The 24,849-nt window shown below is 40.9% G+C and overlaps 1 protein-coding gene across 1 annotated transcript in view; it reads left to right on the top strand.

Moving 5' to 3' along the window:
• Nucleotides 1-24,849, top strand: part of STK35 (serine/threonine kinase 35) — a 52,627-nt gene that overhangs the window by 3,910 nt on the left and 23,868 nt on the right. The window contains exon 3 of the mRNA XM_027869615.1: nt 16,414-17,163. Coding sequence (XP_027725416.1) covers nt 16,414-17,126 — 713 coding nt within the window. The 3' untranslated portion in view covers nt 17,127-17,163. The remainder of the gene's footprint in view (nt 1-16,413; nt 17,164-24,849) is intronic.

Below are 24,849 nucleotides of genomic sequence, written 5' to 3' on the forward strand. Positions count from 1 at the left end.
CTGGGATTTAGGGTTTTTCCCATTTTACTCTACTGACTTGCCTGTGCTGAAAGAACATACCTGCTGATGCACATTGAGTTGTGTGTTGGGTGTATGGGAAAGTTTTAACTTCTGAGGCCCCATGATTCCATTTAGCTAATCCAACCTATACCTGAGCCAGGAATCCTTTCTCTAATATCCATGACAAGGGGTCATCCAGCTTTTTCTTGACTATCTTCAGTAACGGGAAGTCTTTAGGTATCTTATTCATCACTATGGTAAAATTACTTTTGGACATTATGATTCCATGTTCATTCAGTGGGATATAAACCCAGAATGCTCAAATTTAGCCAAATGCTCAGAGCTACAGAAGAATGAATATGCCATGTAGGGGTAGGTATGAGGAGAAGGGATCGTCTAGCTGTGTCTTTATGACCAATACCCATATAGGTCTATGTGCCACATACACAGAACACACCCAGAGTTTCCAGCTAGAACTTGTCTTTCTGTAACCTAGAGTTCTCTCAGCATAGAACTTTCTTTTGGGTTAAGTCCGTGCATATTTGGGTTCAAGTGCTTATCAGGTGTGGGCTCTTTATTCTTTAAAGCTGTTGCCCGAAAAAATTGGGTTTGTAACAAGTTAATGAGTAGATTAAAAAGGAATTTAGGTGGTCTGGAATAGTGGAAAGAGCATTACAGTAGTCATCAGAAGACTGATTCTAGTCCTGAACATGTGCTGAACAGTGTGGGACCTTGAGCAAATCACTTAACTCATTTTCCTCTGCCATAAAATGAGAGCTGTACAAGAGAACAGTAGGAGGGCTGGAAAGAATTACAGACAAGCAGGACAGCTTTGAAAATTACCAGGTGAATTTATAATATAATTTAAAAGAAAAGTAAGCTATATATAATAGAGAGCTGTAGTTTCATGTACAATTCTCTTTCCTCTTCTATGTATGTAGAAATGCCCGTTTGATTTAGTGTTTAATTTCAGAAGAAAAACAAAATAGTTGAGTAGAAATATCACTGATTTTAGAGTCACAGGACCAGAGTTTGAATCCCAGCTCTGCCACTGAGACTGTGTGACCTTGGGCAAGTCACTTAAGCTCCTGTGGCCTTCCTTATTTGTAAAATGACTCGATTAGACTAGATAAGTTCTGAGGCCCCTACCATCCAACTCTTGAGCTATGTATGCTCCTGTGTCAATTTCTAGACCTTTATGTCTGAAAGGGATGTTAGCTACACATCTTCCAGTCAAGAAGGGAAGTAACTTTCCCAAGGCTACACAGCAGGATCAGCAGCAGAGCCCCAGGTTTTCTGATGTTGAATCCACTGCTTTTTACACTGCCCTACAAGAAAGAAACCCAGCTAATAAGAGAGGTCTTTTGACTTTTTGATTGGTGCTAACTCCTAAGACAAATCCCACTTGGATCCTCTAGCTTTGGGAACAGGGTTTGAGAATGTAGCTGCTATCCATATGTTTTAACAGCCCTAGACCAGGTCTGTAGGAAGGAAGAACAGGTGAAATCCTGATCTTTCTTAAAAGAACATAGAGTAGGGCCCCAATAGAAACTTCCCCAGACATGATGAACACCAGGATAAAATATAGCTATAGAGTTGCAAAGATTCCTACATGGAGTAGAGACTTTCTGATTTCTAGAATCTCTTCCTACTCTATGATTCTATAATATTAGCATAGCAGTTTGCAACTGGAAAGGACCTTAGAGATCATTGTGTCTATTGCCACTTTGCAGATGGGAAAAGGGAAGCCCCAGAGAAAAGGAAGTAGGTAACATTCAATCAACAAGTATTTATTAAATGTCTACTGTGTGCCTAGACGCTATTTTAGGAGCTAGAGATACAAGTACAGAATGAAGTAAGAATGAAATGATACCTACTTGAACTTCCATTCCAATGGGTACAAGTACATATAAGAAGTGTATACAGCATAAATATGAAATTAATAAATACAGATATACCACCACCACCCAAGTAGTTAAATATATGGGAGAGAAGGTTTCTAGAAGTTGGAATGAAGAAAGTATTCATACAGAAAATGAAACCTGAGATGCAGATAGGGAAAGAGGGTGTTCCAGGCATGGGAACAGCCAGTGCAAAGGCCCAGTGGGAGGAAATGGAGTGTCATGTGTGAGGAATAGAGAAAAGGCCAGTTTGGCTGGATTCCTGAGAATGAGAAGGGGAGTGATGTCCAGTAAGGCTCGAAAAATAGATTGGGAGCTGGCTTTATAGGGCTTTTAAAGCTAAGTAGAGAACTTCATGTATTCTAGAGGAAATAGGAAGCCACTGGGGTTGGTTGAGAAGAGAAGTCACATAATCAGATCGCGTTTAGGGAAAATTATTTGACATCGAGGTATAAAATAACTGGAGTATAGTGGCCTGGACTAAGAAGTAACTGTATTAAATGGAGAGATGAGGGTTAAACAGAAGAAATGTTGTGATAGTGGAACAGCAAGACTTGGCATCTAGTTGGTTTTATGGAGTGAGGACATGTCAAGGATAAAGTGAGATTATGAACCTGAGGTTCTGAAAGGAAGGACCTTCAGCAGAAACAGAAGATTAGAGAGGGATGGGAGTTCAGTTTTAGACAAGTTGAGTGTAAGAGATCTAAAGGACATTTGGTTTGAAACATATCCAGTAGACATTTGGTGACACAAGGCTGAAGCTTGGGGAAAGACTTGCAGCTGGATATGTAGATCTGGGAATCATCTGCATAGAGATATGATAATTAAACCCTTGGGAGCTGATGGGGTTCTCTAGAGGGAGAAGAGGGGCCAAGACTTGACCAAGGTCACAGAACATTGAGCCAGGGCTGCTACTTATCACCCCCAAGAAGGTAGCTCTGTAACCTTGAGCAAGTCACTGGAGTATCATTTACTCCTCTCCAAATTACGAATAATAATACTTGAAACCACCTAGCTTATAGGGTTTTAGTAAAGCAAAGTGCAACAACATCATAAGGTTATTACCTTCAGTTCTGGGCTTCTGGCTTTGACTAAAGGAGAAGAAAGTTGAGGATCTCTGAGAAGGAATCAATATCAAAGAGCATTGAACTTAAAATCGAAAGTCCTTGATTTGGCCAGGGCCCCATGGCTAGATGTCATGTGATCCTGTTAGGACAATTCACCAGTTTTCTTTAAGTTGGGGTGATGATACTTGAACTATTTAACTCTCATATTAACTGTTGTAAGGCAAATCTTTTTACAAAATGTGAGCTAACGTCACCAGCATCATCTGTTGATCACTACCATGATGTTGGGGTGGCCTAAAGGGTTTATAGAATTCATTTTGTGGTAATCAAGACTGGGTTTTGTGGTTGTCCTCTGGGGCAAGCTTTTCTATCCCTGCCCTCTAGCTATTGGGAACCATAGCCTAGCACTTAGGGAATCATCCACAATATAATCTCCCTTGTTCCTGAACGACACTTGAGCTGACTTCCTGTCTCCCTCTGCACTGTGCTTGGGGACTTCAGGGAGAGCATAGTACGACCCCCAAGAGATGGAAGAAAGCTTGACTTGAGAGGTTTGATTAATTGAGGTGCTACCTTAGGAGGGGAATTATTTGAGTATAATGTTTTTCATGAGATAGTAGTCTGATTAGATACAACTATGCTTTTACTGTGCTAATCAAAGGTTTCTAACCTTTCAGCTAAGAACCTCTTTCAGTGTCTGACTCAAAAACCTTTAGAATGATAATAACTGACATTTATATGTGCTTTTGTGCTTACCAAGCATTATTACCTGCATCATCTCATATATGACTCCCACAGGAACATTGTGAAATCAGTAAAAGTTTGGTCAAATATATTGCCCTGGGTTCTAATCTCTGCCTTGTCACTAATGGTATGTGACTTCTGCACAAATCACTTTTCTCTGGGCCTCCATTTGCCCAATTGTAAAGGTTGAACTACATGATTTCTAAGGTCCCTTCCAGCTCTAAACTTCTGTGATTCTGCTGTACGTCATCCCCATTTTTCATTTGGGGGGAACAAGCCCAGAGGCAATCCAAGGCTACATAACTAGTTCATCAGTAGTAGTTAGACCTGGCATCAGAACCATAGGTCTTTTACCAAGGACAGGGCTCCTCTTTCCACCAGAGGTTTTTAAAATTTCCATTCTCTCCACTCTCTCCTAACCTATTTGTCATGTGCCATATTGAAAATTTTTTTTCTTTCCCTTCTCAGTCAGCATCTCTATACCACAGTGGGATTTTTTTGTGGTGTTTCACAAAAATTGCCAACCGCTTTTTCTAGTGAGAACTGTGTGCTTTATAGAACTCTGCCTAGTTCTCATTGGTGAAATGTACTTTCTGTTAGGGAAAGTGGGACATAAATATAGTCCTGAAGAGATACGAGAAAATATATCTAAGGGACACTATGTACTTCTCTAACTCTCAAAAACTTTAAGGTAAATCACTAGCCCAGAGTATAGGGAGAGAGGCAACATAAAGCCCTGACCCCTAATAGTCAGAGAACCTCAATTCAACACCCAGATCTGTCACTTAATGTGATCTTGTGAATGCCTGCCCTTAGTAGTTTCTTCCTTCACAGAATGAAAGGATTGGATTAGATCTATGAGGACCTCCAGAGCTTGCCTGTTGCAACCCCATCATTTTTACAGGGTCTAGAGGGCCTAGAAAAGTTGTTAACTTTTTAACCCAGGCTCTCTAACTGTAGGTTTAATGTTTTTCCCATGTTTATATCATGGGGCTTAAAGCTGTCTAATGGACAGTTTGTTAATTTCTAGGGCATCCCATTCTATTGCTGCACAGTTCTAATTGTTAGAAAACTCTTCCTTTTTTTGAGTGAAAAAAGTTCTTCTTAGATACCTTTCAGCTGTGATCTTCTGATAGTAGGTTTGGCAAGAAAAAAATCCCTCTTAACCACATTGTGATCTACCAGTGTTAAATTGGGCAGTTGACCTTGAAAAGTGATGTCTTGTTGTGTGAAAGTGTTGAACACTCGGTTCCTGGGCAACCCTCCATTGTTACACATAAGTGGTGTAGCTACCATTTGAAGATTATGGGATAGCCTGGCCTTTGGATTGCCGAGATGTAGTTCAGTGCTTGTTACTGAGGGAGATTTGCCAGGGTGGGGTGAGCTGCAGTCATTTTCTCTTCTCAGACTGACTCTATCCACAGAACATTGACTAAGATGACCAAATACTGCACTTAGATGATGACCTTTCCAGCCTAATATGTGCAAAGATGTGTAGGATCCTGGAACTGTACCAATACTATTCAAAGTTTAAAAGGGATCTCAGAATTACCTGAACCAACCCCTGGCTTGTCATAAATGACTAATGTCAGAGGAGAGGGACTTTGATCATCTAATTTAACACTGTCATTTTAAAAATGTGACAACTGAGGCCCAGAGACATATAGTAGTAACTTGCTCAGGCACTAATATTTGAAACTAAGTCCTTTGACTCCAAATCCAGTACTCTAAGTATATCATTAATGTAGAATGACATGCAAAGAGGACCTTAGATTGTCAGATTTTGAAGGAGCTTAAAAATCATTTAATCCAAGCTCCTCATTTATAAATGAATAAACTGAAGCTCAGAGGGAGAAATCATTTATCCAACCTTACACAACTACTAAGGATCAAAGCTGGCACTCAAATCCAAGTCTGGTTCCAAGTCCAGTACACTATCTGTTATATCACATGGCTTCTAGGGTACCATTCAATAGATTTGAAATGTGATTGTAGCTTCAAACCACAGGTTGAAGTTTAGGCTGTAGTCTGGACAGACTCTGAAAGCTTTGCAATCCACTGGACTTCAAGCAAGCTGGACCTGGCACCGAGTGTTGCCCACCTCAAAGTGAGACTGTGGCTAAGAAGGATTTTTTCAGGCCAAACCTACTACCAGTAAGTAGCAAGTTTAGAGGTAGGACTTGGGCCCTCATGCCAATGAGTTCTCTTGCTTAATAACAATCTTTATGGTCAGAACTAAGGTAACATACAGCCTCTCAGTAAAATTTTATGGAAACAAATTTTTTAATGTTCCTAATCTTCCATCTCATGAAACAAACTAGTAAAAGCAAAAAGAACAGTAAGATCAGAAAAATAAGACTGAAAGAGGAAGAGAAACTAGAAAGATCATAGTTTAAGCATTACTGCCTCATGTTAGAATCATTCTGCTGGGAGAATCATTAATAGAAGTCTAGTGTCTAGCTGCCCTCTGTCCTGGAACCACATCTGAAATTCTTGATCAACTTCTAGTTGCCAAATTTTTGGAAACAGACATTTACCAAAGGAGGCTAACCAGGATAGGGACGAGGCTGAAAGCTGCATGTCATGTATCTCAAAGACTTATGTGAAGGAAAAGAATGATGCACACGGTTACAGAGTCAGAAATTATGATGGATGGATAGAAATTACAGTGAGTCAGGTTTCAGTTTAATATAAAGAAGAACTTCTAACAGTCAGAACTTGGTAACAACAGGATGAATTTCCTTGGAGGTCCCATCACTGGATATGTTAAAGAAGGCTGAATGACTGCTTCTTCAGAGTAATAGGAAGGGACATCACAGGTAAGGAACTGAGGCCCAGAGAAGTTAAATGACTTGTCCAAAGTCACACAAAGTGATTAAGTGGCAGAGCAGGTACTTGAACTCAAGTTTCATGACTCCCAAGTTCATTCGGAAAAAAAAAAAAATCATTGTTTGTTCCCTGTACCCATTGTTGGGCTAAATAATCTGAATTGCTTTCCAGCTCTGAAGTCTAGATGTTTGTTTTACATTCTGTTTTGGGTTGGTCCACCTTCCCCAAATGGTCCATATGTAATAGTATTCCTAATGGTTGTTAAGCTTAAAGAGACTTCTAAAATTAAAGATTTTATTCTTCATGACTATCACTTCTAATGACCAGTCATCTCTTACAGTAAATAAGTACTTGAGTCAAGCAAAACAGAGGAACACATTGGCTGTGTCTGAAAACACATAGCTTATTCTGCAGCTATTAACTACTATTTTCTTTGCTGATAGGCAGGAAGCATGTTTCACAATCAAGTCCTCAGAAATCATAGTTTGTCTTTGTATTAATTGGAAGTGCTAAAGTCTTTCAGTACTGTTTTCCTTTACATCACTGATGATCATCATGTCAGTTATTCTAGTTCTGCTTACTTTGCTGTAAATCAGTTGATACCCAACTTCCTAAGTTCTTTGAATTCTTTGTCATTTCTTATGGTGAAATAATGTTCCATTACATCTATATACCATAATTTGTTCAAAGTTTTTTTCTTTTAACTGCTTCTCATCCAAATCTAGCTGCTTTGATTTTGATCCTGCAAAAACTTTTCCAATTTTATAATTGAAAGTGGCCTTTTTAATCTTTCATGATTATCTTCATTCTTCTTCCCTTAGCCATAGTTGTGTGAGGTCTCATCATCTGTATACATCTAATTTTAGATTCATGAACTCTTAACTGTCCTGTTAGCCAAAGTAAATAAAATATGCTGTCTTCTGGGCTTAACATGCTCCAACTTTAAGGAAAAAAAAAAAGCTGTATTGATAGTTTTATTTAACATGCATTCCTGAATATGCCCCTTCCATCAAACCTTCCCTTGTGACATCTTGTTTCATCATCACCCTTGGATACCTTGCTCCCCTCTTTTCTGCCATTAAAAATGTCATTTGGTCTTTCCTAATTAATGCATATGAACACATTCATTATTAAGTGCCTATTATATGCTAGGGGCTAAGTATAAAAAGACAAACTCAAAATAGTCCTTGCTTTCAAGGAGCTTACCTTCTACCAGGAGAGACATGTCCATATGTTCAGTCTCTACAAAATAAATACAAAGCTTTTTAGGGAGAGCAGTAGCAGTTGGCAAAGGTGGTGGGATCAAGAAAGATGTCTTCTAAAAGGTGGTACTTGGATTTAATCTTAAAGAAAGATTGTCTGAAACAGGTAAGGAGAGATTGGTGGCCTGGAGAATAGCCAATGCAAAGGCCTAAAGAATGGAGCTGGAGGGTTAGCAGGAAGGCCAGTTTGACTGGATCACTGTGGGAAAAGGGGTGGTATAGAATGAGCTAAATGAGTTTAAGGCTACCTTGTGAGAAGAGCTTTCAAGTCAAACAGAGGAGTTGATGTTTTGTTCCAGAGGCCAATGGAGCCACTGCAGTTTGAGTAGGGGAACAGCATGATCAGATTTGCACATAAGGAAAGGCACTTTGGCAGCTGTATGAAGGATGAATGAGAACTTGGAGGGAAACAGAGGCCATTGCAGTTCTTTTCTGCTTAAGTCAGTGGCTATGAGTGGTAAGAATCGGACTGATGTGAAAGATGCTATTGAGGTAGAAAGGACAAGATTTGGCAATTGATTGGTCCTTGAGGTGAGGGGCAGCGAGGAGCTCAGGATAACACAGAGGCTGAGAACCCAGGATCCTGGAAGGGGGTGGGGAAGGAGGGGAGGTTGAAGAGAGCAGAGAAAGTTTGGCACCTTAGCCAGTAGTTTACTAACAGGAGAGCTGGGACTCGAACCTCCCCCCTCCTCACCCAGGTCCTCTGACAAGACTAGTTGCTCTTTCTACTACACCATACTGAAAGTGAGCCTGTTTTGTTCAAGGAACAGCTAGGAGGTCTTGGGTCAAACCTACCCTTCATGTAAGAGAAGTGGAGGGTCAAGTTGAATTGGTAGAATGGGATTGGATTTGTAAAGGATCTTGAAAGCCAAGCAGAAAAACTCGTATTTAACTATGATAGTCAATTTAAGGAGAGTCAGGTTGGTAGACAGGAAGAGCCTGCTTTGGATTGAGGAAAACTCAGATTCAAGGCTTCCCTTTAACAGAGGGACCCTGGCCCAGTCACTCAACCCCGACCCAAGGTACTTCCAAGAGCTCAAGAGCACAGTACTTACTGGTCTGCACTGACACTGATGAAATCACAAGTCTGGATAAAATAAAAAGTAGCCAGTTTGGAGCTATCCTGAGTTTCTGAGCTTGGGATTGGCAGTGGCAGATCAGATAACAGCTTACATTTATGTAGATCTTATAATTTTATAAAGGATCTTTCTCATAAAAAACATGAGGCAGGCAAATACAAGAAGTATCATAGTAATTCTTTTAAAAATTTCCCAATTACATGTAAAGACAATTTTTAACACTACCATAGTCATTTTACTCATGAGGAGAGGCCAGGTTAATAAACAAGTTGTCCATAATCCTACACGGTCAGTCAGTGATAGAACTAAAACGTGAGCCCAGATCATCAATCTCCTGTCTAGTCTCCTTCCTACCACCCCTTATTGCTTCTCAATCAAATAGAAATAAGACCTGAGTTCTAGTTCTACCTCTGTGGCGTTGAGACTCTAATCTGAAAGCTGAAGTTTTGTTTTTGGGTTGTTGTTTTTTGTGTTTAAGTTTATGGTACAGCAACATTATGCTTTGTGCTTCTTAGTTTAATTTTACTGGCAACAGAAGCTAGTATAGTGTATGATAACAATTGAACAAATCAGGTATCATTTCTCCCCTCTAGGGAGCTGTTTGCCATTAGTTGCTATTTCTTTAAACTTAACCTGTTCTGTCTTTGTACTGAACCCATTAATCTTTTATTCTTGAATGTGCCAGGCAGTAGCGTATGAAGATGTATGAATACTCTTTGATCCATGAATAATATCAGAGAGCGCTATTTCATTCTGAATTTGTTCATTCATTCTACATCTCTCTGTGATGTAGGGTAGGGGGCAACACTTAGGGACAGAATTTGGTCCATGGTCTCATAGAGGTGCTATGAGTTGTAACCAAGGTGTATGAATGGATTCATCTTTAGTCTCAGAATTAGAAGGGACCTTGAAGGTGTTGGGATATTGAGGCCAAATTTAACTTGAAATCGGAATCTTGCCTATAACATCCCTGACAAGTGTTCACACACCTCTATTGAAATACCTCCAAGGACTGGAAACACATTACAACTTGAAGCAGTCTGCACTACTCTAGAGTGGGAGCACATTGCTGTGGGCACAAGATCTATCTATCTTTATTTATTTATTTATTTATTGTGGGGCTTACTGAATAAATGAATCATAGAGAACTCTGAGATCTAGAGTGGAAAGGACCATCTCTGTTTTACAGATGAGGAAACTGATGCTCAGAGAGATGAACTAAATTAAATGATGAAAAATATTTAAGCATTGGCTATGGCAGTGACTTGGATGGTCACTTGTCTAGGAGGTAGGTAATTGACACAATTCCTGCACTAGGAGGGTATTGAACTAGATGACCTCTGAGGTCTTTCCAAGTCTCTGATTCTGTCACTCGGGATTATATATTTAAATTTGGAAGGAGAACATCTAGTCCAGCCCTCTCATTTTACAAATGGGATGAGCTGATGCTCAGAATGCTGAAGTGATTTGCCCAGAGTCTCAAAGGCCGTAAGTAGTAGAACTTGGATTCAAACCCAGGTTCTCTTAACTCTTGCCCCTACCACACTTGCCCTGGATTACACAGGAAATTAGTGGCAGAGCTCTAGACTACAACTTTTCCTGCTACATTATGTAGTGACTACAACATCCAAAATTCTCAACAGGTCTTATAAGGGCTTTGGTGGTTTTATAATTTTTTCTATTCTCTGCTTCCCACATTGATGTGTTATATGCAGCAATCTACCACCTGGGGATCAAGGATAAAGTCAGTGGGCTCATTGGTATTTTTTAGTAGTAATGATGATTTAAAACATTTGTATGGTCCTTTTTGCTTTTTCTCAGGACTTTGCTAATTTGGTTTTTGTCACAGCCTTATGAGATAGCCTAGGCACTTAAGACTATCCCCATTTGAGAGATGGGGGAAAGTGAGGCTCAAGAGATGTGATTCATCTAATTTCACACAAATGCTTTCCTCAACAAAACCCTGTGAGATAAGAGTAGTATAACTCAAGACTATAGTTCACATCTCTTGGCTTCTACTGTTCTGTCCATTATGTTATACATCTCCCATGTGAACATGATTATGAAATAAAAGAGCTGGGAGAGACCTAAAGACAATTCTGCTTCATTAGTCAGGTGAATGAAAGGCTAACCTATTGCTGGCAGATCGGTGACAGCCCATTCTAGAATGGATAGAGACCATATAGGCAAATAATAGAAATTTGGTGATGAAAAAGGACTTTAAGAGAGAGAAATATCTAGTCCAGATCCTTTATTCATTCAACAAACATTTCATATATGCTGTGTACAGCTTTGTCCCTTCTGGGGGGAAAAATAAAAATAAGGAATTCCCATCTTCAAGGAGATTGCATTTTAGTGGGGGAAATAACACATGTTAACAAGTAACTATAATAGAAACTAAAATGGGAAGAAGTCCATAAGAAAGGCGTGGATAAGGTGGAACCACTGTCTTATAGTAGAGAAAGCACTAGACTGAGTAGGCAAATCAGCAGGTAAAAATCATCCTGGCTGTTCCCCTTACTGTCTCTGTGTGTAATCCTAACATTTACCTTCTCCAAATCTCAGTTTTCCTTCTCTATAAAATGAAGTGGTTTTACTAGATAACAGGAATAACTACCATTTATATAATATTTTTAAAGCTTGCAAAGTAATTCACATAAAATATCTCATTTGATCTCAGGGGATATTCATCTTTTTTGGGGTCATGGACCCCTTTGACAACCTTCTAAAGGTTCCAGGGTAATGTTGGTTTGTTGTTTTTTTTAATAGGATTACAAAGGAAGCCAATGATGTTTAAATAGTTATTAAAATATATTTAAAAACAAAACAAATCCCTGATATATGATTTCTAAGGTCTTTTCCTAAGAACATCAAGAAGGGAGAGGTCATTTATAGCTGGGGAGATGGGAGAAGTGATATTTGAGGATTGGGTAGCACACCAACAGGTGAAGGCTTAGACACTGTAGATGTATAGGGGCCGCTAGGTGGCACAGTGGATAGAGCACCGGCCCTGGATTCAGGAGGACCTGAGTTCACATCTGGCCTCAGACACGTAACAGTTACTACTTGTGTGACCCTGGGCAAGTCACTTAACCCCATTGCCTAACCAAAACAAAACAAGACATTGTAGATGTATGGAGCAGTGTGAGCAAAATTGTCAAGGCTGAAAGCCCACAGCATGGGTTTAGCCAGGGGTAGGTGCATGAAGTAGCGAGCGGCTTGAGATGAGGCTAGGAGAAAGAGGAGGTTCAAGCCTACATCCCTGTGGAGGGCTTTGAACACTAGACAGTGGGATCATGTTGCAGTGCAAGTGTTGGAGACCCAGAGATGGTCTTAGGGGCCCCAGTCTGGTGTTCTTTCTGTCATGCTTTGATCTTTTATCATTCACAACAAAATCTGAAAGAAAAAGCTCCCTGCAGGCAACTTGAGACTGGACATCCCAGAAGAGCCACCCTAATGAAATGACAAACTCCCTGCACTTCACTGCTCAGTATTTGTGTAAACATTTTTGTATCTGGAACAAGGCATAGCTCTCTATTTTCCATTCTGTCATGCCTTGTCTTTAGCTTACTATGGGCGTCTTCAGACTGGGAGCGTCTCTTCCTGTTCCCTGTATTCATTTCCAAAAACAACCCCACCCCCTTTTCCTCTCCCCTTTAGCCTCCTGCTTCTTCTCCCCCCTACCCCCTTTCCTACCTCCTACCTTAAACAGGAGCTCTGGCTTCCATACTGAGTCTTTTGGAAGAGAGGACTCTTGGAGGATTCCTTGATCCTACTGGTCTAGCAACAATGACCCACTCCCCCTTCCTAATTCTCTTCCTACCCTTCAGGATTGTGAGGTATATTTTGTTTTGTAGACTGGCTTTTCCACCTCTGTAGCCATGGTTACCAACTTTGTATGTAAAATAACCAGCATTTCCCAAAATATCACTGATGTTTGCAGACATGGCCTATGAGAAAAGAATTGGATGGCTTTTTAATCTTTTCCTTTTTGGCTCCACCTACAGTTTGAAATATCAAGCTTTCTTTCCTAGGGAATTAATTTGAAAATTTGATTGGTTTCAGAAATCTCTGTTTTGCCTTGTTTTTTTCCTTAGTATTTACAGTATTTCAGAGTTGATGACACAGAAAGTGGATTATGATAAAGAGAACTAACAGATTTTTTAAAAAATACATCCATCTTCCCTAAACTGGTTCTACCTGTATTACACCAAAGCAACGTAAACAAATTATATAATTACAGGGGAAATGAGCTATTGCAGGGAAGTGTGTGCTTTGAGGAAGGTCATGTGTAGGGCCACAGTCAGAAATCTGAAGGCAAACTTGCTTCTTCTGGTCTCTTTAGCAGAATTTTAAAACCCAAACCCACTGTAGTCTTTCCAGTCATGTGCCCTGTTTTAAGTAGTATGTTATTGGTTTGCCAGACTATGCATAATTTAGTCTTAGAATCAAACATCATTTGAACTGAAAAGAGTTTTAGAATAATTAACATAACTGGAAGGGATATCACGACCTAGAACACTCAAGATTCCTTAGAATAAAGAATGTGGTATATTAAATCTAGAAGAAAAAGGGGCCTTAGATGATAAAACAGCATTAGAGATGGAACAGATTTTATTCATCTTACCTATTTTGAAGGAGGGTTTCTCTTATAACCTAGGCTGGAAGTGCAGTGTCCACTCATGGGCCAATTGACATAGGAGCTTTGACTGGTTCCTTTTCTTACCTGGGTTGGTTTACCCTCCTCAGACAGCCTGGTGGTTCCCCACTCCAGGGGTCTCACCATACCATATTGGCATTGTGGACAGCCAGTTGCTGTGCTTTAGGCCACTGCAGCTCAGAACTCCTGAGCTCATGTAACCCACGAGTTTCATCTCCAGTGGTAGGGATGGATCACAAGTGAGTGCCACTGCATCTGGCATGGGATGGACTTTAAAGGCCATTAAATGCAGCCTTTTTATTACAAAGGAGTCATCTGAGGCCTAGAGACTATTGACTTGTTCAGTGTCACAGAGCTAATAGCAGAATCAAAGTTATACTTTATTCTCCAGAATCCTAATCCTAATTTTTTTTTAATCACACCAAGTTGAACAGCTAATGGTGGGAAAGCACATTAGACTAGAAGGTTCAGAATGTACAGATTTTTAAAAAATTTGTTTACCTAGCCACTTTCCTCCTCCCACTCTCACTAATGTTTTTAAAAAGACCCCTTTGGACACATAGTAACTCAAAAGATAGTCAAAGGAATTTGCCTACAAACAAGCATTTATTAAGCACCTACTATATACTAGACACAGTCCCAGACTCTAATGATACAAATAACCCACAAAAATGACAGACCATGCCTTTAAGGAGCTTACATACTGTTGGTTGAGTGGGGTATATATACAAAATAAATACAGGGTGGTGAGGAAGAAGCATAGCTGGGGATCAGGTGGGGAGAGGAAATCAGCAAAGAACTTATGTAGAAGGTGGTACTCAAGCAAATTATTGAAGGGAGCTAGGGCTTCCAAGAGGCAGAGGTGAAGAGGAAGAGCATTCCAGGCTAGGGAGGGGGGCAGGTGCAGGGCACAGAGACTGCTGATAGGAGTGTGTCACGTGTGAAGGACAAGGAGGAGGCCAGTCTGGCAGGGACTAGCAAGTACCTAAATGTAAAATTGTTAAGATTGAAAAAGTAGGTTGGGGCTAGGTTGTGAAGAGTTTTAAATACCAAACAGAGCAGTTCTTCTTTGACCCTAGAGTAATAAAAAGTCACTGGCATGTATTTGGCTGACATGGTTAGTCTTGTGCTTTGGGGAAATCACTTTGGCATCTTTGTAGAGGAGGGATTGGAGAGGAGAGAGACTCAAGGAGGGAGACTAGGAGGCACTCTCTTGTTACTGTTCTCTTTGAGATCACCGTTTGCCTCCCTTTCTCTCTCATTTTGTAGATGAGGAAATCATCAAAGAGAAGTGATTTGCCCAAGGTCCCATGGCTAGTCAAAGGAAGAGCCAAGGCTGGAACCCAGATCTTGGGGTTCCTGTTCCAGTGCTCTTTCCACTATACTGCTTACTAATTACAGCATGAAAAGGAATTTCAGTAGGTTAGGTGTACTTCTTCCAAATTGCACAAAGAAAACTATGGAGTTAATGGAACAATGCTCATTAGAATCATAAAAAATATATTTCTAGAGAGATTGTGATAGTCACAGTTTATATGTGAAGAAACCAAGGCTCAGAGAAGTGAGATGCCTTAGTTCATAGAGAGTAACATACCTCCAACTTTGAATCCAGATCTCACCATACTTACTTCTCTGTCCTATAGGAAAATGCAATACTTAAAATAATGAAGTTTGACTTCTATAGCAGTAGGTTCAGATTCACATTAAGTCAAGAAGAGTCTATTCACCAATGTTCTCTGGTAAAGTGTGTGTGGCGGGGGGAGAGTGAAGGTGTTTTGAATCAATAAACATTTATTAAGCTCATTCTTGGCCCCAAAGATTAAAAATGATATAGTCCTGCCTCAAAAAACAGTATAATTTTTTTTTGAGGTAGAGGGGTTGGGGATGGACTGAGATTGAAGATATAAATAATAGGTATGATACAAGGTGGACAATGATTAAACAAAGAAGATAGAGTACTTAAAATTGCAGGAAGGGAGTAGAGGGTGGGGAAATACTCTTCAAGGAAGAGATGGCCCCTAAGTTGGGCCTTAAAGGAGAAAGATAGACACATTGATAAATAAAGGTGAAGGTGGAAGCTATTCCAAGCATGGTTGACAAAATAAGCAAAGGAACAGTGATGTTAGAGGGTAAGACAAGAGCAGGGGATGGAAAATAGTCTAGAATGTAGACATGGGACAGGTAGGTTGGAACAAGGTTATAAAGAATCTTAAATGGAGTTTAAGTTGATTAGGTAGGGGATGGGAAGCCATCTAAACGTTTTAGAGTTGGAGAGATTAGATACCAAGATTATATAGTGATACAGTGGAAAAAACACTGGACTTGGGAGTCAAGAGACATGGGTTGGGATTCCAGCTTCATCATTTATTAGCTTTGTGACTCTGCAATCCCTTTAATCTCTTTAACCTCTTACTTTATGTGCAAAATGGGGATGATAATATTTGCACTCTCTACCTTATAGGGTTGTGAGATTATGAACTTTAAAGCTGCATATAAAAATGTGAGTTATTACTTGAGTGGCAGTGTAGCTAATGGATATGTGTGTATGTAAGTGTGTGTATATATGTAAATGTATACACACACATATATTTATTTTTATTTATAGTCAGGACACCTGAATTCAAATCCATCTCTGCTACTTACTACCTGTGTGACTCTGCAAATCATCTAGCTCTTTGGGCATTAGTTTTCCTATCTATAAAATGAGGAAGTTGGACTAATAGATCTCAGAGGTCCATTCCAAAGATCTCTACAAATTCTTTGGTGAGCCTGGGTATCTGTTGCTCTTCTCACCACAAAATTTTCATTGCCTAAGAGTCTGAGTTAGCCCATCTCACGCAATTGAAGCTGTTTCCTGTCCTCTTCACACAGGTGAAAGGATTCTGGGTTATGCAGAGGAGCCCTGCTATCTCTGGTTTGTCATGGAGTTCTGTGAAGGGGGAGATCTGAATCAGTATGTGCTGTCCCGTCGGCCAGACCCAGCCACCAACCGAAGCTTCATGCTGCAGCTTACCAGTGCCATCGCCTTCCTACACAAAAACCACATCGTGCACAGGGACCTCAAGCCTGACAACATCCTAATCACTGAGAGATCTGGGGTCCCCGTCCTTAAGGTTGCTGACTTTGGACTCAGCAAAGTCTGTGCTGGGCTGGCACCACGAGGGAAAGAGGGTGGTCAGGACAACAAAAATGTGAATGTGAATAAATACTGGTTGTCCTCAGCCTGCGGCTCTGACTTCTACATGGCCCCTGAGGTCTGGGAGGGGCACTACACAGCCAAGGCGGACATCTTTGCCCTAGGCATTATCATTTGGGCCATGATAGAGCGGATCACGTTCATTGACTCCGAGACCAAGAAGGAACTGCTGGGGACCTACATCAAGCAGGGGACAGAGATTGTACCCGTAGGGGAAGCGCTGCTAGAGAACCCAAAGATGGAGTTGCACATCCCCCAGAAACGCAGGACTTCCATGTCTGAGGGGATCAAGCAGCTCTTGAAAGATATGTTAGCTGCTAACCCACAAGACCGACCTGATGCCTTTGAGCTTGAAACAAGAATGGACCAAGTCACATGTGCTGCTTAAAATTCAGGGCAAAGCATCCCGGGCGTTTTATAACTGGGTGAGTATTTGGTTGGATCTGGGTTATTTTCTCCCCACAGAAGTGTCTGAAGAACCAGGGAGTATCCCAGGAAACTGTGGGGCTACATTAGGAACTGAGAGCTGTAATGTAATGTAATGGAAGGAACCCTGGATTTTCAGTCAGAAGACCTAGATTTTGATCCTGTCTCTGATACTAATAGCTGTATGACCTTGGGCAAATCACTTAATCTGTCTGTACCCCCATTTTCTCATCTCCAAAGTAGGGATGGTAATACTTGCTACATCACAAGGCTTTTGGAAAGATCAGAAGAGATAATGTGTATAAAAATTACTATGTACACTAAAAGGAGGAATTATGTTAACATAGGTATTGCTTGTCATCCTTTGTAGAGTCACAGACTTAGTCTCAAGGGACTTAGATGTCATATGCGCTAATCCCTTAACTTTACAGATGACTGAGTTACTTCCCCGGGAGAGGAAGTTACTTGCCCAAGGTATGACAGAGGTATCAAGTAGCAAAGTGAGAATTTGAACCCCAATCCCCCAATTCCAAATCCGTGCTTTTACTACTTAAGACCTACTACCACTTAAGCCATTAATGATTTTTGTGAGTATAAATTTGTACCTACTTAGGATGGGGGATAATAAGGTACTTGCTGAGTTTCTAGTATGGGTGGAATACCCAGACCTAGGGCCATTCTTGATTGGCTGAAGGCATGACATGGATTTTAAAACAGATTGAAGGGGGGGGTTATTCTTGCATGCTGGTAGTGGGCAGATCCCAAAGCCATCTCTGGACTTTGGAGAAGAAACAAACCCCATTTCCTGTTGGAGTCAAGAAGGAGCAGGAGGTTTGAGGGCAACTCTGGTCTGAGATACAGCAGAACCTGCAAGAAGATGGAGTGTAGTCTAGACCACAGAAACTCTAATCAAGGATAATAAATTGATGAACCAACCAGAGCTGCTTCTAGTCCAGTTACTAACCAGAGCACAATGATTTCTTTCCCATTCTTAACTCTTAAAATATATTCTGATACAACAGAACAAAAATTCATAAAGTGTCTCTTGTCTGAAGGGTACTGTACTATTTTTAATCAGTGGAGAAGCCTTAGTGACAACATGCAGTGCACCTCTTGCCTCAGGAGGATGGCTAGGTAACATCTTCAGTCCTCAAATGAAGCAGGCTCAGTTCTGGGATGGTGTAGTCACTAGCAGTGAATGACTTTGAAGACTCCTGTTCTCTAACTCTCTTTGCCTTCTCTTTCCTGCTTTCCCTGCCCCAGCACTCTGCAAGGAACCATTTATTAGCTAGAATACCAGAGTACAACAGTCCCTTTGTTATGTTCTCAGCACAGTTATTTTACATACTAAATCATTGAGGAACTGCTTCTCCAACAGCTTATCCAACTATCTTTCTTTGGTTGAATTTAGGGGTACAACGCTGGAAACAAAAAGGCCAGGTGGACTCCTTTAATGTCTAGGACTCTTTTTCAGTTTCTCTTATCCTTTTCACTCTCTGGGGCCCATTTCGACTGTCCTTTAAAGGAGGATCCCTATATCCTGTAGGGCTGCCATTGGAGTATCTAATCTAAAATGTGGGCCTAGAAACCAGTTCCCATGATACAGGGAAAAGAGCACTGATTTAGAAGGAAAGGGCCTGGGTTCAGATCTTGGCTCTGCTGTTTCATAGCTCTATGATGTTAGGTATGATATTTTTCCTCATTGAACCTGAGTTTCTTCACCTGGAAAATTAAGGCCTTTGACTAGATGATTGCTGAGGTTCTTTCCAGCTCTAAATCTCATGATCTTTTGTGCACATGGAGCTTCATAGTTACAGTGCTTTATTCGTGTCATTATGAGGTAAGTATTATATGTTATCCCTGTGTTACAAATTAAGGAAACTGAGGTCCAACCTTCTCACTTTCTAGATGAGGACACTGAAACCCAGAGAGGTTAGGTGACTTGCCCATGGTGAAGGGAGAAGGTGGCAGTGAGGATTCTAGTTTGGGTCCTATGCCTTCTGAGTTCAGCACTCATTCCACTGCCCTACTGAGTTCTGGATGAAGGAGAGTGAAATAGATGCTCTTGTCCTTGGAGTCTGCTCTTCCTGGTCCATTGGTTTCCATTCCATGGTCTAGGATTCTCAAAGGGAATCAGGAGATTTTATGGAGGAAATGAAATGACTTTGTATCTTGGCCTTAAAAGATGGGTAGTTGAAGAGGACAGTAAAGAGGGTATTCCAAGCTTTGGAGGTGGTACAAAGTTGAGAAAGCAAGGGTATGGGGATGGCAGAGTAGAGTCTGGCTAAGTCTTCTAATAAATAAGAGAAGGATGAAAAGGTAAGGTGGATGGGTAGGTGGGTTGGTAGGTCAGCATATGGCGGAGGAATCTAAATTCCTAACCTGTAGGCAATAGGGAGCCGTTAAAGTGATTTAAACAGTCGTGATGTGACCAGATTTATGCATAAGGAGGATGAGTTTGGCTGTTTGGGGAGGATGTAAAGCTAAGGAGACCTAATAGTGGAAGTGAGGGCCTGAAGTCTTGTGGTGGCAGTGGAATTAGGAGGGGATTAATTACAGGGCTGTTACGGAGGGCGGAAGAGCCCGCTCTGAACATAAATGAAGCTGAGCATAGGCTCTAGTCTTGTGCTCCAACACCCGCGCGATAAAAGAGGTCCGCGGTGCATCCAGCCGGGATGGATTTAAGGTCACCCTCTGTCAGAGATACGTGAGTTTGGTTGTTAGTAAAGGAGAACTAGAAAACTCTGTCTGTGTGTTTACTTAAAACTCCAGCCAGAGTTGGCATAGCTTGTTTAACTCAAATACAAACACCTTGCTTTGCTTCTGCTACCCCTCCCCATCCCACTGAAACAAGATCAGACCTTGCTTCTTAGTTAGAGTATTATTGAATCACTTTACCTTTAAGAACAAAAGCTCTAGTCTCAAACTGCTCTGTTCCAAAACATCTATTTTTGCACATTACTCAATACTAGGTAGCAGAGTCCTTATTCTCTCTTACTTGTTTCCTTCAGCTACTGCAGTTGCCCTGCTATATCTTGAGTCCAAATGTGAAACCAACCAGGCTGATGTTCTAGGTGTCACCGGCTCAACAAGGGGGGGAGCAGTCTGCATTCACAGCTGAGGCAGATGTCTATAAACAAAACAGTGTAACTAGGGCCTCCCTGAGCCAAGGCCCTAATGTGTGACGCGTCTGACTGAGCCCAGAAAGTCCTGAGCATTCAAAGCTAAGTGCTGCTGTAAGTGTTAGGGAGACATCAGCAGAGCAGACCCAAGTTGAAATGCTTGGATCATAGGGACTATAGATAGTTAGGCCTAGGAGGAGTGGGGACCTTGGCAAGCAGTCTTGAGACAAGAAGAAAGGTCTGTGCATCTCAAGCCAGGGCAGAAGGGAAATGAGGTTAGACTTGAATGGTTGCCGTTTAAAAGAGTGAGGCTACCACAAAATGAAGCAGGGAACAGTGAGGAAAGGCCTAGACTGGCGGTGAGGGGCCTTGGGGGCCAGGCCCTGCTACTGACTTGTTCAGTGGCTAGCAACAGCTGTTCACAATTATGTAATGCTTTACTCTGGTTTCTATAGAGCATTTTACATATCCCTCATTTGATATTCACAACTCTGAGGGACTGCAAATAATCGTAACTAATAATAGTAGTTGTAGTAAAACGCAAACTTCTCAAGTGCTTTAAGGATCACTACATGCTCTGCTCGAATCAGTCATGTAAGATATGCAGAGAAAGAGTTGTGCCCATTTCACTGAAGATCCAAGGTTTAGGAGGATGTGGTTAGATGGGATGTCTAGTCCCAAAGTCATGAACTTAGAGATTTAACCCAGCCCCTCTCACCCTGAATTCAGTGTTCTTTCCCCTGCACCATATCCTACTTTCTTCTGCCTTTGCTCTTTTTAGGCCTTTTCCTCCCTTGACCTCATTTTTCTTACATGTAAAATAAAGGATGTTGGACTTGATGGTTATGTCTTATTCAGATACAAAATTTTGTAATTCTGAGATCCTCACAATAGCCTTATCAGGTCAGGTATTATCCTCATTTTAAATGTGATGAAGTGGAGGCTGAGTGAGATTAAAAAATCTGTCTGAGGTCACAGCAAGATAGTGATAACACTGAGACACTACAACCTGGATATCTTCTCATTTCAAATTCAGTGCTTGCTCCACTGTGCCATAACTGCCTAGATAAATCACTTTCTTCTGGGCCTCAGTTTCCTTACCAGCAAAAGTAAACGGAATAGATGATCTGCAGGGTTACTTTCAACTCCAGCACTGGGTTCTAAGATGGATTCTGTCTCTCTTACATACTTCCTCAAGTCTTTTCTACTGCTCTTCTACTGCAGTTTATGATCCTAACAGTTAGCAAGTTCATTAACTAGAAGCATAAAAAATATGTAGACCTTTTATGAAATTGATGCTGCTTAACCACATTTAGCAGGTCTTGTGCTTTGTTCTTGTCTTTGCTGTAGTCCTGATGGGTTTTACCAAACATAGTACCAATAGCAGGCCATTTGTGAGGGTCAGGGAAGCAGTACATGTATGAATCTAGAGGAAGGGAGGCTCTGCCTTGACCTCCATTTACTGAGCCAGCAGGTCTACCTTGTTTACCTGGGCAAATTACCACCCCCACATGCTAGCTCTGATTCTGGCTGTTCTAGTCCCTCACCTTTAGTTTGGGTCATCTCTACTGCCTCAGATTTAACACTTTTCCTAGACTTCTCCTTTACGCTTAATCACATTCTGCCTTATATCATACTTTTCTACTCTTAGATTACAAAGTTCCCAAAGGAGAAGGTGTATGCCACACCCAGAGTCTGCACGTAGTAGGCATTTAATAAAACTACAAATAGGAACAGTTTATGAAATGTATAATTTGCGAAGAGAGGTGCATTGATCCACCTTCAATATCACTATGAATTTCAAACCTGTTAGTAATATAACTGACACTGATTTGTATTTTAAGCCCCTTTTAAATTGTTTTATATCTGCTGTCTGTGTAATGCAGATTTACAGGGCAGCTGACTAATGCAGTGGATAGAGCACTGGGTTTGGAATCAGGAAGACTCATTTTCCTGAGTTCAAAGCTGGCCTCAGACACTTAATAGCTGGGGGACACTGAGCAAGTCACTTAATCCTGTTTGCCTCAATTTCCTATCTGTAAATGAACTGGAAATGGAAATGGCAAACCACTGCAGTATCTTTGCCAAGAAAACCCCCAATGGGGTCACCAATGGACACAACTGAACAACAAAAATGCAAATTTACGGTAGTAACAGCTAAGTGGTGGCTGTAGCTTTCCCTGATGAATGGACTTGAAACCCCTTTATTTTTTAAATTTTTTAAAAAATCTTTTATTTTTATATCATCATTTCTAAATATATCCCTTCCCAATGAGCCATGCCTTCTAACAAAGAATAAAAGAGGGGGGGAAAGCACTTTACCAAAACCAACTGACTCATCATTTGTGTCTGATAGTATATGCACAACTCCATATCCATAGTCCTCCACCTCTGCAAAGATTAGAGGCCGCAGCATGGTACACTGGACAGATTGCTAGATTTGGAGTTGAAGGGCCTTTTTCCAAGTCCTAGCTCTGCTACTTGCTATTTGTATAAACTTGAGCAAGTCATTGGATATTGCTAGATCTCAGCTGTAAGGTATGGGGTTGGTTGTATTAGGTGACCTTCAAAGGTGTCTTCTAGCACTAGTCCCCTGTGACACAGTGACACAGGCTGCCTTGTGAGGTAGTGAGATCCACTGCTGGAAATATTCAAACGCTGTGCCAGCCACTTGGGGGACAAAGTAAAGGAGCTGATTCTACAGGGTGATGGTTTGCACTAGATTATATGGTTCTTGAATCTGTGATTATTTTTGCCTGTGATCTATTGAAAGTGCAAGTTAATGCACCTCCTTCTCTCCCTTATAGATTTGAAGGGTCATAGGTATGGAGATATTACATATACTGTTAGATTCAGTTGTTATATTAATCAGTTTTGCTGAGCTGCTTTTATATTCCTTCTTTTAAAAAAATTTGTATATGGGATGCCTTGCTGGGTAGGTAAAGGAGAGCTATATATTTGGAAATGAAGGTGATATCAACACTACTAATAAAGTTCTTTTTTTTTTTTTTTGAAGTGCTAATGAACCATGAAATAGCCAAAAGGAGGGAGGAGATGTGTATGCCCCATGATAGAAGACTGTTCCAAGACAGCTCCAAGATTCTTTGCATTAATGAATTACTGTAATAACAGCGTACACCTTTTGGAGCTTCAGGGGAAGTGAGAAGGGAGAGTAAAATATTACATTCACATCACTGTGGTTTACAAAGTAGTTTCTTCATAGTATCTCTGTGAGGCAGAATAGAATAAGTATTGCCATTCCCTGTCTTATAGATGAAGAAACAGATCCCTCAGGTTATGTCATACCCAAAGTTCTGTATCTCTTAGTGAATATGGACCTTTTTTCTCCCGGAAAATGAGACAGCAATAAATTCTCTCATAAAGCATTAGGTACCATTTTACATGCCAGAATCTTGGAGCCCTTTTCCTTTCCAGGGTAAGAACGTTATTTTCAGAGGCCCTGCCTGGCATCAGGGAGCTCCCGAGTGGCCTGTGTTTGGCCTCTACCGTTGCCATCTGTGATCACTCGTGCTGTGCTAATGTGATGCTGCTGAGTTATGTAACAGGAGCAGTGCCCTCTGGGGAAAATCCACACTGTGCTGCTCTATGGAATAGTAAATGCAGGACAATCAAAAGCAGGAGGGGACAGTCCTGCCCTGCAGCTATTTACTTAAAACTCCAGCTGCCTCTTCATATTTTCTCCTGAGCACACTGTGTGTTATAGTGGAAAGAACTAAAACCCAATCTGGACACCAGGGTTCAAGTTCTTTCCAGCCTCTCACTGATTGTGGGATCTGGGGCAAATCACTTTTCTTCTCTAGGCCTGTGTTTCTTCCTATGTAAAATTAAGGGGTTAAATGGCCTCCAAGGTCCCTTACTGTTCTTAAGACTGATCCTTAGGATTAGATGAACATAATAAGGCATCTTCCAGCTCTGATATTCAATGTTCTATAATTTATACCCTTTGCTCCATATAACCTAGGTATTATTTTTTTCAGGTAAACCAAGAGAAGGTAGAAGGAAATAGGTAAAAGTCTTTGGGGGTTCTCCTGCCTCCCCAGTCAGCTGTCCTTTTTTCCTTCCTGGCATTCTTTGTTCACCTCTTATTTTTTTGTCCCATTTTGCCTAAAGATTTAAAGTATAAAACTGTAATGTTAGGCTAGCAGGTAGTGGAGTTTATATTTTGGGGTAGCTGGCCCCAAAGTACCAAAATTCCTTTTAAATTAAATCATATAGGTGGCATATGTGAGACCAGCACTTAAACACATAACTGTTTTGGGGTTTGAAGATTGGTCTTGAAAATGCTTGGGGGGGGGGCAGCTAGGTGGCACAGTGGATAGAACTCTGGCCTTGAAGTCAGGAGGACCTGAGTTCAAATGTGACCTCATACACTTAACACTTAATAGCTTTGTGACCCTGGGCAAGTCACTTGACCCCGATTGCCTCACCAAAAAGCAAAAAAAAAAAAATGCTTGTTGGATTGGATTCTTATAATGAATCATGAGCACCAACAGATCAGAGAATCCTAGATTGTAGGTACTGGAAAGGGACCATCTAGTTCAA

The sequence above is a fragment of the Vombatus ursinus genome, unplaced genomic scaffold (genome assembly GCF_900497805.2).
Source record: "Vombatus ursinus unplaced genomic scaffold, bare-nosed wombat genome assembly UNPS02014793.1, whole genome shotgun sequence".
Taxonomy (NCBI): Eukaryota; Metazoa; Chordata; class Mammalia; order Diprotodontia; family Vombatidae; genus Vombatus; species Vombatus ursinus.